Source organism: Somniosus microcephalus, chromosome 8, assembly GCF_052327205.1.
Source record: "Somniosus microcephalus isolate GS21.2 chromosome 8, FLI_Smic_1.0, whole genome shotgun sequence".
Lineage (NCBI taxonomy): Eukaryota > Metazoa > Chordata > Chondrichthyes > Squaliformes > Somniosidae > Somniosus > Somniosus microcephalus.
The window spans coordinates 61854132-61869575 of record NC_140994.1 but is presented as its reverse complement, the minus strand read 5'-3'; the positions used below and the strand labels follow the sequence as shown (position 1 = coordinate 61869575).

Genomic DNA, 15444 nt, shown 5'->3' with positions numbered 1-15444 from the left:
CCCCCCCCCCCCCCCCCCCCCCCAACAATGTTTTACTGGATACATGTGTGGCACTAAGTTTAGACAGACCAGGATCCTTTGAGCTTGGCCAGCTGAGGGCAAATGCATTACCAAGACTAAGGAATGGGGAAATAATTAGAATTTCTGCTGTTGGCTATCCCATGAAACCTGCTGGAAGCTTGCAAATGATGATGCATTCGAAGCTCAATCTTTTCCTTGCCAGTAATGGTCAAATGGATTCACTGTCCAGACCTCATATGGACTTAAAAGGCTGTTGCCCTTGGGAAATAATTTCACCATGAATCACCTCTTTCAGAATATAGAAGGGATAAGGGGAAGACATTTTTTAATAAGTCATACAAGAAGGTCAGGGGGAGAAAATACTTGCATTCTAAAGTGAGCCCTACAGAATATTCTATTTGGGTTTGTTGCGTTATAAAATATTTTACTAAATTGTGAAGCCATACTAATGCAAAGTCAGATCATAAGTCAACAGAGAAATTTGCAAGATTTGCATATGCAGATTTGCTCGACTACTTTAAGGCAGCTTGGCATAACCAAGGCTTACACATGCAGTCTGACTGGGACCCTCCCTGATGTAAAGAAGATCCATATTAACTAGTAATAGTGAAAGCTCATTTAGCAGTCTGTGGGCAGGTTGGGACCTAAGTTCCTCTGGCAGCAGCTATTATTATTTGAGCTCAGTGTCCTGCAGTTACTGCATGTCTTTTAATGAAGTTATTAAGGAGGTTTAATGTTTCTTGTAGAAGGATGAATCGATCGATTGGTGGAGCAAGTTTTATGCATCTACAGGAGAGCATGACCGATGTGCCAATTATCTTCAGAAAGGTTATGATACACTAAAGGTAATGTTTTGTGCTTGTGCTTTTTTTTGTATTCCCAATCATGTTACTTCAAGTACTTTCATTTGTTTGCTCTAAATATTTCCCTGTAGTGTCTAAAGTTTATGCTGGATTGCACGAGGTCCTAATAAATGAATTTGTATATTTTGATTTAGAATTTGATGGAGAGCCTTCTAAAAGCATATCTAATTAGCTTCCATTGATATCGCTGGATTGAAAATCAGGTGGCTTCTCTAAAGGGTCATTCATCTGCTCCATCAGATTACTGCTCCGGTAAAGACAAAGATTTGCAGCAGGGATTTGGGTCTAGTTGACACACCTAGAATTGGGGGATTGGTCGAGTCAACTCTGGCAATGTTGATAATCCAATACCTGAACCAGGCAGGTCTGCAGGGCTTTGTTTGACCAATTGTGCCCAGCTCATCAATAGGACTTGGAGCTGTCATTTGGGGCAGGAATTTTTTCCAGTGGGTTCCATGTAACCCTGAAAGATAATGCATTGATGGGAGTGCAGTCTTGGCTGGTCAGGCTTATCTGTGCTACTGGTTAAGCTCCAGCTGTACTCTCATGTAGTTACAGAAACCAACGTTTTAGAAATTTATGGGCATTTGAATGAAAGCGAGAATACATTTAAACCTCTCCAAATTGCTTTTGATCCTAGGAAATGAGGTGGGCTGAAGGCATGATAGTGCCCATGATTTTTGGCTGCACAGAAGTTTACTTTTAAATACACCACTGTTGATCATGGTGTAACTGTGAAGTCAGCATTTTTGGCACAGGCTTTGCAGTTTCATTTTTTTCTTCATGCATTTACCACACATGTAATTGGTAATAGAACCAGAGAGGAGATGAGGATTTATTTTACACAGTGAGTTATAACCTGAAAGGGTGGTGGAAGCTGAATAAATACTTGAAAAGGAAACCTTCACGGGGCTATGGGCAGAGTGGGACTAATTCAATCGCTCTTTCAAGTGTGGGGTGTGTGTGGGTGTTTTTAGGAAGTAAAGTCATGCATTCTATCCTAATTTTTATATTTAATTAAATACCAAGGTTTACAGCAATTTCAGAAGTAGAATTGGGTGTATCTCTGCTGCTCAAGCTGATGAGATGCAAAACTGAGGCAGCACTGGCAGGCTGATATAATTAAAGCATGACCAGTTTACACAGGCAATTTACTTTTTTTAAAAATAATGGTCTTGGCCATAGGAATTTATAAGTGTGCAGACTTAACATTTTTAATATATTGTAGATATTTTCTGAGCTACGTCTCAATTTCTAATGCAACAGCTTTGCTTTGGAGTAGGAGCTTCTACGAGTAACGTAACTAGGTTGTGAACTAATCCCTAGTAGAAGTGCACTAACTCGCTGCTAAATGTTCTAATTAGAATTGATATCTATTACCTCAGCTTTTCTATGCTGACTATTGTCCCTGCCAGTTAGATTCCAGAAGGTCTGTTTTCTGCTTTCACTTGACATTGAGAGAGCTTGACATTTTGCATTGCCTGTAGACATGTAGCTGTCAACACAATTAAGAGAGATGATTTTAAAACTGACACAGCCTGGATATTTTCAGATTACACCTGGCCATGACTGTTGCCGATAATCAGCCCCACGCCAGCTTGCATCTAGATAAGGTGACTTTACCTTCCAGGCAAAAAGTGAAGTGGGACTAGTTGGCAATAAGAGTGCTTTTTGTATGTATCTCCCTTTCTCTAATTCAACTTCCTCAACTTCCCTCCCTACAGGTGTATACTACAGAACTGGAGAGTGTCCCTGAATTCAAAGGGCTGACTGATTTCTGCAATACCTTTAAACTATTCAGAGGCAAATCTGAGGACGATGAGGACCCATCAGTTGTGGGTGAATTTAAGGTAATGGCCTGTTCTTTTGAAAATAAAGCTCCATCCACTATAGTTCCGCTAAGAGCACTGACTCCCACCGCTACCTTGACTACACTTCCTCCCACCCCACTTCCTGTAAGGACTCTTCCATTCTCCCAGTGTCTCTGTCCCTATTGCATTTGTGCTGACTATGCCACCTTCCATACCAGTGCTTCCGATATGTCTTTTTTCCCTCAACCAAGGATTCCCCTCCACCATGGTTGACATGGCCCTCGACATGTACATTCCATTTCTCACATTTCTGCTCTTGCCCCTTCCCCCTCCCAGAACTACAATAGGGTTCCCCTTGTCATCACCTTCTACCCCACCAGCCTCCACATTCAGTGGATCATCCTGCACTATTTCTGCCACCTCCAGCATGATCATATCACCAAACACCACCTCCTCTCCCCTTTCAGCAATCTGATGGGATGTTTCCCTCTGCAATACCCTGGTCCACTCCTCAATCGTCCCCTCCCCTTCCCACAGCACTTTCCCGTGCAAGCACAGGAGATGCAACACCTGCCCTTTTACCTCCTCCCTTCCCACTGTCCAGGGTCCCAAACACTCCTTCCAGGTGAAACAGCGATTTATTTGTACTTTCAATTTGGTATACGGTGTTCACTGCTCACTATGCGGTCTCCTCTACATTGGGGAGACCAAACTCCAAATGGGTGACCGCTTGTGGAACACCTCCATTTAAGTCTGCAAATGTAACCCCGAGCTTCCTGTCATTTAAGTCTTCGCACCACTCCTGCTCTGGCCTCTGTTCACTGTCTCCTAGTGTTCCAATTAAGCTCCATGAAATCCCGAGGAACAGCACCTCATCTTTCTATTAGACTCTTTATAGCCTTCCGCACTCGACAGTAAGTTCAACAATTTCAGATCATAACCTCTGCCCCCATTTTTTTGGATGGCAGCTGTTGATGATTCTGCTATTCCTATTTACACCTCCTCTAGACCCATCTTGTTTTTACTTTTCAGATTACCATCCCCTTTCCCCCTTGCACCATCATCCCTTTTTGTTCTTTCCTCCTCTGCATCTGTACGTGCTTAAAACCTGTTACATCTCTTAACTTTTCCCAGTTCTGATGAAAAGGTCATTGACCTGAAATGTTAACTGCTTCTCTCTCCACAGATGCTGCCTGACCTGTTGAGTATTTCCAGCAGTTTGTGCTTTTATCTGTCAAATGATAGTCCAATTCTCTTCTAAATCTCTTACCCATTCCTGTTCGCTATGTCTACTTCCTTCTTTTGTACTTGTACATTATACAAGTACCAGGTGGAAATCTCACTGTATTACTTGAGACTGCATGCAGCAAAAAGTTTCCAGTTTACCTATTTTTAAAGATATTGTGGCGGATCGCCACCTAAACGGGCGCAATCCACTTTTCCGTCCGTGGACAATAAATCGGGCACCTTGCCTTTAAGAAGCATGCTGCCTTTAAGGCATGACAAAGGAGCGGGCGTCGCCCTCAGTGTGTACACAAAAGCGCGGGCGTCGCCCTCATTCTGTTTTTGGGTTTAGCAGAGAGAAGAGCTGGGGCAGCCATCTCTCAAGAGAATGTAATAAAAAGCCATGTGTTCCTCAGATCGGTTCAGCCTCCATTCGTGTTCCGCGGCAGCCTCAACAATATCATTCAAAATGGGGCACAACATGCTCTCTGTTTTCAAAGGATAACCAGAAATGGAGGGTCTGAAAATGGATTTGCCTTGTACTCAAACACACAAATTGTACCACAGAATAAACTACTGCTTCCCAAAACAAGATAGCCTGCCATTAGTCAGGAGCTACACCATCGGTCCCATAGCAGTTCCAAACCATGTAATTTAGTCAGTTACTCTTTTGAAATTAACACATCAAGTGTCTTGTACTAACCAGAGTAGAATAATTGCAGTAATTCAGAAAGTTTATGGTAGACTCTTCTCCACAAAGATTAATTCAGTTTTAAAATGTTTGCATCTTTGTATAATTAAAAATGTCACTTCATCCAGCAAAAAGAGCAATATATAAGTAGAATCCCATTCTACCAGCTCTGTGCTTAACTCGCACTCAATTCTCTGGTCTCAGTGGGATACAATGAGTGATAAAAGACCTGCAGTCTGGGGAAAAGCCCTGGGGCAAATGGGTTCCCTACCAAACTTACCACAACACTGCTGGTAATTGCATCATAACATAAGAAATAGGAGTAGGCCCTTCGAGCCTGCTCCGCCATTCAATGAGATCATGGCTGGTCGTCTGCTTCAACTCCATTCACCGGCCCTATCACCATATCCCTTGATGCCCTTACTAGTCAGAAGTCTATCGACTTCTGTTTTGAATATACCCAATGACTGAGCCTCCACAGCCCTCTGGGGTAGAGAATTCCAAAGATTCACTACCCTCTGAAGATATTTCTTCTCATCTCAGATCCTTTATCCTGAGCCTGTGGCCCCTGGTTCTAGACTCCCCAGCCAAGGGAAACATTTTCCTAGCATCCATCCTATCAAGCCCTGTAATAATTTTGTATGCTTCAGTGAGATCCCCTCTCATTCTCCTGAATTCAAGAGAATACAGGCCTAGTTTACTCAATCTCTTCTCATATGACAGTCCTGCCATCCCAGGAATCAATCTTGTGAACCTTTGTTGCACTCCCTCTGGCAAGTATATCCTTCCTTGGGTAAGGAGACCAAAATTGTACACAGTACTCAAGGTGTGGTCTCCCCAAGGCTCTATATAATTGGAGTAAGACTACTTTACTCCTGCACTCAAATCCTCTTGTAATGAAGGCCAGCATGCCATTTGCTTTCCTAATGGTTTGCTGCACCTGCACATTTACTTTGTGACTCATGTACAAGGACACCCAGGTTCCTTTGCGCATCTGCATTCCCCCAATCTTTTACCATTTAGGAAATACTCTGCCTTTCTGTTTTTTCTACCAAAGTGGATAACTTCACATTTATCCACATTATATTCCATCTGCCATGTTCTCGCCCACTCAATGAGTCTGTCGAGATCTCCTTGAAGCCTCTTCGCAACCGACCCTGCCACCTAGCTTTGGTTCATCAGCAAATTTGGAAATGTTACATTTAGTCCCCTCATCCAAATCATTGATAGATTGTGAATGTTTCTGCGGCCGCAAACGAGACTCCAGGATGGTGTTGCCTCCCTGGTGCAAGAGTCAATGATGTCTTGGAACGGCTGCAGAAAATCTTGGAAGGGGAGGGTGAACAGTCAGTTGTCGTGGTGCATATAGGTACCAATGATAGAGGTAAAAAGCGGGATGAGGTCCTAAAAGCTGAACATAGGGAGTTAGGAGGTAAATTTAAAAAATAGGACCTCAAAGGTAGTAATCTCAGGATTGCTACCAGTGTCACGTGCTAGTCAGAGTAGAAATAGAAGGATATTTCAGATGAATACGTGGCTAGAGGAATGGTGCAAGGGGGAGGGATTCAAATTCCTGGGACATTGGAACCGGTTCTGGGGGAGGTGGGACTAGTTCAAACTGGATGGTTTGCACCTGGGCAGGGCTGGGACTGATTTCCTAGGGGCAGTGTTTGCCAGTGCTCTGGGGGTGGGTTTAAACTAAAATGGCAGGGGTTTGGGAACCTGAGCAGGGGTCAGAGGAAAGGGAAACAAGGATAAAAGCAAAAGATAGGAAGGAGAAAAACAAAAGTGGCAGTCAGAGAAATCAACAGTTTAAATCGAACATGGCCACAGTAAATATTAATTCTAATAGGTCTAAGAGCGTTTTTAAAAAAAACAAGCTTGAAGCCTTTGTGTCTTAATGCGAGGAGCATTTGTAATAAGGTGGATGAATTAGCTGTGCAAATAGAGGTAAACTAATATGATTTGATTGGGATTACGGAAACATGGCTCCAGGGTGGCCAAGGCTGGGAACTCCACATCCAGGGGTATTCGATATTCAGGAAAGATGGGCAAAAAGGAAAGGGAGGTGGGGTAGCATTGCTGGTTAAAGAAGGGATTAACACAATTGTAAGGAAGGATATTAGCTCTGATGATGTGGAATCTGTATGGGTAGAACTGAGAAATACCATGGGGCAAAAAACATTAGTGGGAGTGGTATATAGACCTCCAAATAGTAATGCAGAGGTTGGGGATGGCATTAAAAGGGAAATTAGAGAAGCGTGCAATAAAGGCACAGCAGTCATCATGGGTGACTTTAATCTACATATAGATTGGGCTAACCAAATTAGTAGTAATACTGTGGAGGAGGAATTCCTGGAGTGTTTACGGGATGGTTTCCTGGACCAATATGTCAAGGAACCAACCAGAGATCAGGCCATCTTAGACTGGGTATTATGTAACGAGAAAGGATTAATTAGCAATCTTGTTGTACGAGGCCCCTTGGGTCGGAACGATCATAATATGATCGAATTCTTCATTAAGATGGAGAATGAAGTAGTCGACTCAGACTAGGGTCCTAAATTTAAATAAAGGAAACTACGATGGTCTGAGGCGCAAGTTGGGTAGGATTGATTGGGGAATGTCACTCAAAGGGTTGACGGTAGATCAGCAATGGCAAACATTCAAAGACCGCATGGATGAACTACAGAATTTGTTCATCCAAGTTTGGCATAAAAATAAAACAAAAAAAAGTGACTCAACCGTGGCTAACAAGGGAAATTAGGGATAGCATAAGATCCAAGGAGAGGACATATAAATTGGCCAAAAATCAGTAATCCAGAGGATTGGGAGCAGTTTAGGATTCAACAAAGGAGGACAAAGGGATTAATTAAGAAAGGGAAAATAGAATGAGAGTAAGCTTGCAGGGAACATAAAAACTGACTCAAAGCTTTTATAGATATGTGAAGAGAAAAAGATTGGTGAAGTCAAGCGTAGGTCCCTTGCAGTCAGAATCGGGAATTTATAATGGTTCTGTCTTCACAAAGGAGGACACAAATAACCTCCCAGAAATGTCAGGGAACATAGGGTCTGATGAAAGAAATCAGTATTTGTAGGGAAATGGTGTTAGGGAAATTGATGGGATTGAAGGCCAATAAATCCCCAGGGCCTGATAATCTACATCCTAGGGTACTTAAGGAAGTGGCCCTAGAAATAGTAGATGCGTTGATCATCTTCCAACATTCGATGGCATCTGGAACAGTACCCATGGATTGGAGGGTAGCTAATGTTACCCCACTATTCAAAAAAGGTGGTAGAGAGAAAACAGGGAATTACAGACCGGTAGTGGGGAAAATGCTAGAGTCCATTATAAAAGATGTAATAGCAGAGCACTTGGAAAGCAGTTACAGGATCGGACAAAGTCAACATGGATTTACAAATGGTAAATCGTGCTTGACTAATCTACTGGAATTTTTTGAGGATGTAACTGGTAAAATAGATAAGGGAGAACCAGTGGATGTGGTGTATTTGGACTTTCAGAAGGCTTTCGATAAGGTACCGCATAAGAGGTTAGCGTGTAAAGTTAAGGCACATGGGATTGGGGGCAAGGTATTTACTTGGATAGAGAACTGGTTGGCAGACAGAAAGCAAAGAGTTGGAATAAACGGGTCTTTTTCCGAGTGACAGGCAGTGACTAGTGGGGTACCGCAGGGATTGGTCCTTGGACCCCAGCTTTTCACTGGCCCAGAAATTTGGGTCGGGGGCTTCCCACGGGTGTAAGCCCCCGACCTGCACTTACCTTGCGCGCCAGCAGTTGAGCTGTTGGGCCCTGTGGAATTCCGCTCCGGGGCCTGGCCCAGCTGCCGGCGCGCTGTGCTTGCATGTCCCAGGGGCGTAGTTAGTGCGATGCATTCCCTGGGATCACGTGAGCCATGGGCAGCCAATCGGAGGAGGGAAAAGCCCATTCATAAGATTGACCTGTCAAAACTTATAAATACTATGGGCCCCAAAATAGCAGTAAACCTTCAAAAAAAAAATTTTTTTAAATCACACTTTTTAAATAAACTATAAATTACATTAAATAACTATTTTAAACAATTTAAATTTTTGAGAAAAATAATTTTATATTTGAACGGGGCTAAAAATAAACTTGCCTTGCTTTAAAGTATTTAAAAATAATAAACCTGTGGGGGAAAAAGTTTTAATTTTAATTAATTGACCATTTACCTTGCAAAAAGCCGGCCTTGCGCCTGCTTTTTAAATGTGTAAATCCTGCAGGCTTACCCTCCCGGGAAAACCAGTTTTTTTTAAATACAAAGTTCAAAGCGCACGCGCAGCCTCTTCTGCGCGTGCGTTTGACCTCTGAACCCCCTTCGTTCAGAGGATTGGAAGTGCCGGTTTCCCGCGCATGCGCAGTGCATGCAGAAAACCGGCACTTCCAGTCGGCCTACAGGTGAGTACCCCATGCGTTCTCGCCCGTGGAGACCCGAATTTCTGGGCCAGTATATATTAATGATCTAGACAAGGGAACTAGATGTAATATCTCCAAATTTGCAGACGACACAAAGCTTGGTGGGCGTGGGTGCTGTGAGGACGATGCCGAGAAACTCCAGTATGATTTGGACAGGTTGGGTGATTGGGCAAAGGCATGGCAGATGCAATATAACGTGGATAAATGTGAGGTTATCCACTTCGGTGGCAAAAACAGGAAGGTAGATTATTATCTGAATGGCAATAGATTGGGAGAAGGGGAAGTGCAACGAGACCTGGGTGTCCTTGTGCACCAGTCGCTGAAGGTAAGCATGCAGGTGCAGCAGGCGGTTAAGAAGGCAAATGGTATGTTGGCCTTCATGGCGAGAGGGTTTGAGTACAGGAACAAGGATGTCTTGCTGCAGTTGTACAGGGCCTTGGTGAGACCGCACCTTGAGTATTGTGTGCAGTTTTGGTCGCCTTATCTGAGGAAGGATGTTCTTGCCATGGAAGGAGTTCAGCGAAGATTCACCAGGCTGATACCTGGGATGGCAGGAATGACGTATGAGGAGAGATTGGGTCGATTGGGCTTGTACTCGCTGGAGTTTAGAAGAATGAGGGGATCTCATTGAAACTTATAAAATTCTGACAAGACTGGACAGACTAGATGCAGGAAGGATGTTCCTGATGGTCGGGGAGTCCAGAACTAGGGGTCACAGTCTAAGGATAAGGGGTAGGCCATTAGGACAGAAATGAGGAATTTCTTCACCCAGAGATTGGTGAACCTGTGGAATTCTCTACCACAGAATGCAGTAGAGGCCAGTACATTTAAATATATTCAAGGAGTTGGATATATTTCTTAAGGCTAAAGGGATCAAGGGGTATGGGGAGAAAGCAAGGACCAGGTACTGAATTTGGATGATTAGCCATGATCGCATTGAATGGCCTACTCCTCCTATCTTCTATGTTTCTATGTAATAGCTGGGGCCCAAGCACTGATCCTTGCAGTACCCCACTAGTCACAGCCTGCCATCCTGATAAAAAACCATTTATCCCTACTTTGTTTTCTATCTGTTAACCAATTCTCAATCCATGCTAGTATATTACCCCCATTCCATGTGGCCTAATTTTGTTCACCAACCTCTTGTTTGGGACCTTATCAAAGGCCTTCTGAAAATCCAGATACACCACCTCTGCCGGTTCCCCTTTGTCTACTCATCTAGTTACATCCTCAAAGAACTGCAATAGGTTTGTCAAACAGAATTTCCCTTTCATAAATCCATGTTGACTCTGCCCAATCTTACTATTAGTTTCTAAGTGCCAAGTTATTGCATCCTTTATAATAGATTCCAGCATTTTCCCAACTACTGATGTGAGGCTAACGGGTCTGTAGTTCCCTGTTTTTTCTCTCCCTCCTTTCTTAAATAGCAGGGTTACATTTTGCTATCCTCAAATCTGTAGGAACCGTTCCACAATTTAATAGAATTTTGGAAGATGACAACCAATGCGTCCACTATTCCAATGGCCACCTCTTTCAAAACCCTAGGATGTAGGTCATCCGGTCCTTGGGATTTATCGACTTTTAGTCCCATTCATTTTGCTAGTGTTTTTTTAATTAATAATGATCTCTAAGTTCCTCATTCTCGTCGCACCCTTGGTTTTCTCGTATTTCTGGGAGATTTTTTGTCTTCCTCAGTGAAGACCGAAACAAAGTATTTATTTAATTTCTCAGCCATTTCCTTATTCCCCATTATAAATTCCAACGTCTGATTGTAAAGGACCTACATTTACCTTCGCCAGTCTTTTCCTTTTCACATACCTATAGAAGCTTTTACAATCCGTTTTTATATTTTTCGCTAGCTTGTACTCATTCCACTTTCCCTTTCTTTATCAATTTCTTGGTCCCCTTTGCTGATTTCTAAAACTATCCCAATCCTCAGGCTGACTGCTTTTTCTGGCAACTTTATAAGCTTCCTCCTTTGACTTAATACTAGCTTTAATTTCTTTTGTTGGCCATGGTTGGATCACTTTTCCTTTTGGGTTTTTATGCTGTAGAGGAATGTTTGTTGCAAATTATGCATTATTTCCTTGAATGTTAGCCATTGTATGTCCACCTTCATCCCTTTTAGTGTAGTCTCCCAATCTACCATGGCCAACTGGTCCCTCATACCCTTGTAGTTTCCTCTGTTTAGATTGAAGGCCTTGGTTTCAGATTGGACTACATCACTCTCAAACTTAATGTAAAATTCAGTCCTATTGTGGTCACTTGTTCCTAAAGGCCCCTTTACCACAAGATTATTGATTAGCCCTTTCTCATTACACAGCAGATCCAGAATAGTCTGCTCCCTGGTTGGTTCCTCCACATACTGATCCAGGAAACAATCTCTCATGCATTCCAAGAATTCGTCCTCCACACCATTAGTGATAATTTGATTTGTCCAGTCAATATGTAGATTAAAGTCCCCCATGATTGCCGTATTGCCCTTGTTACATGCACTTCTAATCTCTTGATTGATACTGTGCCCTACATTACCATTACTGTTTGGTAGCCTATACACAACTCCCACCAATGTTTTCCTCCCGTTGCTGTTTCTTGGCTCCACCCAAACTGATTCCAGTTCTACATCACAATCTGCCAAGCCAAGATCTTTTATCTCTACCGTACTGATCTTGCCCCTTATTAACAGTGCTACGCCACCTCCTTTTTCCTTTGTCTGTCCTTCCTAAATGTTGAGTAACCTGGAACATTCAGTTCCTAGCTTTGGTTACCCTGCAACCATGTCTCTGTAATGGCAATTACATCATACCCATTTACTTCTATTAGTGGCATTAATTCATCCACCTTGTTGCGAATGCTATGTGCATTGAGATAAAGTGCCTTCAACTTTTGCCTGTTTAATATTTTTCTGCACTTTGACCCTCTTTTTACTGTTGGCCTTTGTTTCTGCTCCCTACTAGTTTTGCTGACTACTTTTCTAACTTGCACTTCCAGCTTTGTTTCTCTCTGTTCTGGGCCCACTAGTTTAAATCTTTCCCAACAGCACTAGCAAACTGCCCTGTGAGGATATTGGTCCTGGTTCTGCCGAGGTGTAACCCGTCCAGCTTGTACAGGTCCCACGTTCCCCAGAATCGGTCCCAATGCCTCAGGAATTTAAATCCCTCCCTCCTACGCCATCTCGCCAGCCATGCATTTATCTGGTCTATGCTCCTATTTCTGCTCTTGCTAGCATGTGGCACTGGGAGTAATCCTGCAATTACTACCTTTTTGAGGTCCTGCTTTTTAATTTATTTCCCAGCTCCCTATATTCTGCTTGCAGGACCTTTTCCCTCTTTCTGCCTATGTCGTTGGTACCGATATGGACCATGACCTCTGGCTGTTCGCCCTCCCCCTTCAGAATGTCCTGCAGCCGCTCAGTGACATCCTTGACCCTGGCACCAGGGTGGCATCATACCATCCTGGAGTCACGTCTGTGGCCACAAACGTCTATCTGTTCCCCTTACGATAGAATCCCCTATCACTATTGCTCTCCCACACTTTTTCCTCCCCTCCTGTGCAGCTGAGCCACTCGTAGTGCCACGGACTTGGCTCTTGCTGCATTCCCCTGAGAAACCATCTCCCCCAGCAGTATCCAAAACGGAAAATCTGTTAGAGAGAGATGGACCCAGGGGATTCCTGCACTACCTTCCTAGTTCTTTTACTCTGACTGGCGGTCACCCATTTCTTGTCTGCATGTGCACTCTTTATCTGCGGTGTGACCACCTCGTTAAACGTGCTATCCACGAAAATCTCAGCCTCGCGGATGCTTCACAGTGACTCCAGCCGCAGCTCCGAAACATGGATTTCGAGTAGCTGCAGCTGGAGACACTTCCTGCACACTTCGCCCTGGACACTGTCCCTGACTTCCCACACAGCACAGGAGGAGCACTCCATGCTGCCCTGCCATGTCCTACCCTTAATTTACTTTTAAATTAAAGAATATTAAATACACTAGGGACCTTACTTCACTTTAAACACTACTTACTCTGAACTTGAGACTTTACTTTAACAACTGGACTGTAGAAATACTCACCATGTCCTCCTTGCCAATGGCCTGCTCCCAAAGCTCAAATATAATTGCACTGGTGCACAAGAGGAACGTGCCCCTCATCTTGTACATATACAGGTCTAGTTCTTTCCTCCATAGTACCTGAGATCCTGGCCTTTGTTTCTCTAGCCTAACTTGCTCCACTGAGACCAAAAGGTCTCCAAATAGGGGTGGCACTTTTGGGACAATGCAAGTGTTCATCAGCCCATACAGTCTCTGAGTTCACGAGGGAATCAGGGTGGTATTCTAGGGGTGTTGCTATGTTTTCTGTTGGGTGGCTTTCTCCCTGGGTGCAGAGAAGGCCATACCTCAATGTGGCATTGATTCCTTCAGACTGAAGGTAGAAAGTGGTGGAGGGGCAAGTAATCTAACGTATCTGCATTGTTAATGTAGAGGAAATCCACAGCCTAACAACTGGTCTAATGGTTTGTACAAACAAGGCTGATATTTTTTGTCCTGAATTTTGCTTAAAAACAAACACTGCAATTATTCTGAATTTATTTGAATGTGATATTTGTCTGTCCAGTTTGCTTTAGTTAATTTTTAAAAATTTTTTAATTGCCTGTATTTTTAGGGTTCCTTCAAAATTTATCCTTTAAGTGATGATCCAAATGTTCAAACGCCCCCACGTCAGTTTGCTGAGCTGCCAGATAGTGGAGCTCAAGAATGTATAGTGCGAATTTACGTCGTTCGAGCCATTGACTTGCAACCAAAAGATAACAATGGCAAGGTAAGAAACTTAAATCTGGCACAGTATTTAACAAGTGTATTGAATCTGCTGGTATTTGCACAAGAATCCAATTGTTTCCAGAGGCCTGATGCTGGGTTAAGAGGGAAGCATGGCTGCCAGTTGCCCTGGTCTAACCTCCCAGAGTCTCCTTTTTGCACAGTGCTTCTTCACTTCTTCCTTTGTTTCCTGTCAGAAGACTGGCTGAAAAATCTGCAGTTAATGTTTGCATTTTTATGTTGAAAAAGCTGTCTCTGCAAGAAGCAGATAAAGAAACAGTCACTATGATGATGATGCAGTGCGGGGGCTGTGAACTGGATGGCTGAAGACACTGGGAGATGGTTGCCTTTTTCCCAGGAGTGGGTTCCAGTTAGGACTCTTGGCAGAGTTCGAGAGTTTAACAGAACTTCCAAACTGACAAGAGTTTGGCAAAATTAGTATGCAAACCTGTTTCAAACTACTAAATGGGCCATTTTTTACTTGCATAATAGAATGCTGTTCCTTGCAATTTCTCTTCTATCCTGAAGGGGGCTGACTTGCATTGGCATATGGTTACAAAGGCTGTGTTGCTTGGCATGTCTTGCCTGCAGTGTACTGACTGAGCCTCATCCTGTCCTCCACACTGATGTGTGGCCAGAAATTGGACAATGATCGGGAACCATGACAATGTTGATCTAAATTTCTCTTCTCCCCACCCCCCTGCATTACCATGGGGCATTGAGACCAATTGTAGTGTATTTACCACTACCTCCCTGTGATCTGCCAACTTGACAGAGGATTGCACCTGGGCACTTTCCTGGTCTATGTACACTGAGTCACGGGGAAGGTTGGTTATAGTTTTCAACAGCAGCTCAGTTAAGTTTCTTAGTTTTAATCTAAAGTTTAACAGCCATGACTTTCACTGCTGTTTTTTTTTTCAAACATCTGGCCTCTTGCATATGACCTCTTGGTTCACCATCCTTACTGGGAAAACAATTTTGAAGCAAGCCAACTTGAGCTTTAGCCAGTTCTATGGGGTGAGGGGAGGGAGGAAGAGGAAGCAGTAGAACTTGGACAAACTAACATATGAAATATTTGAACTTTGGTAGCTATCTCATTGATTCTTCCTGTGTCCATGCTGTATTCAGCATTGTGCACCTGTACATTGATCCATGAATGCAACTACAGCTATTCCATGGTCAGCTGCTGGGTGATGTACTTTTACTTGTAACACGAAATAAGTCCTCCTTTGTTTTTCTTTGTCCTTTTCTTTTTCTTTGTTTTTCTTTCTCCAGTCAGCAGTTTTACATACACTGCTTGTTCTGCTGTAAGTATATTTCTGGTACTTTTAAGACTCTGAGATGGACTTTGACCAATATCCAGTCTGTTTATACTTGCAAATTGGAACACAAGAAATAATAATATGGCTCCAATTTCTACTGCAGAGATTACCCAAAAAAATGAAGTAGCTTTCATGTGGTTTCCAGAGTCACGGGTGCCAGTGTTTCATTCTAATCTTTTCCTGTTGCTATAAACCAGCAATGAAAGGTGGCTGGTGGTCTCAAGTTCTTCCTTTTTCTCTTTGCTTTCTCCC

At 43.2% G+C, this 15444-nt stretch overlaps 1 protein-coding gene across 1 annotated transcript in view; it reads left to right on the top strand.

The window, feature by feature from the left end:
- Nucleotides 1-15444, top strand: part of LOC147113559 (myoferlin-like) — a 246066-nt gene that overhangs the window by 136906 nt on the left and 93716 nt on the right. The window contains exons 41-43 of the mRNA XM_085996135.1: nucleotides 768-866; nucleotides 2609-2734; nucleotides 13719-13874. Of these exons, the coding sequence (XP_085852261.1) occupies nucleotides 768-866; nucleotides 2609-2734; nucleotides 13719-13874 (381 nt within the window). The remainder of the gene's footprint in view (nucleotides 1-767; nucleotides 867-2608; nucleotides 2735-13718; nucleotides 13875-15444) is intronic.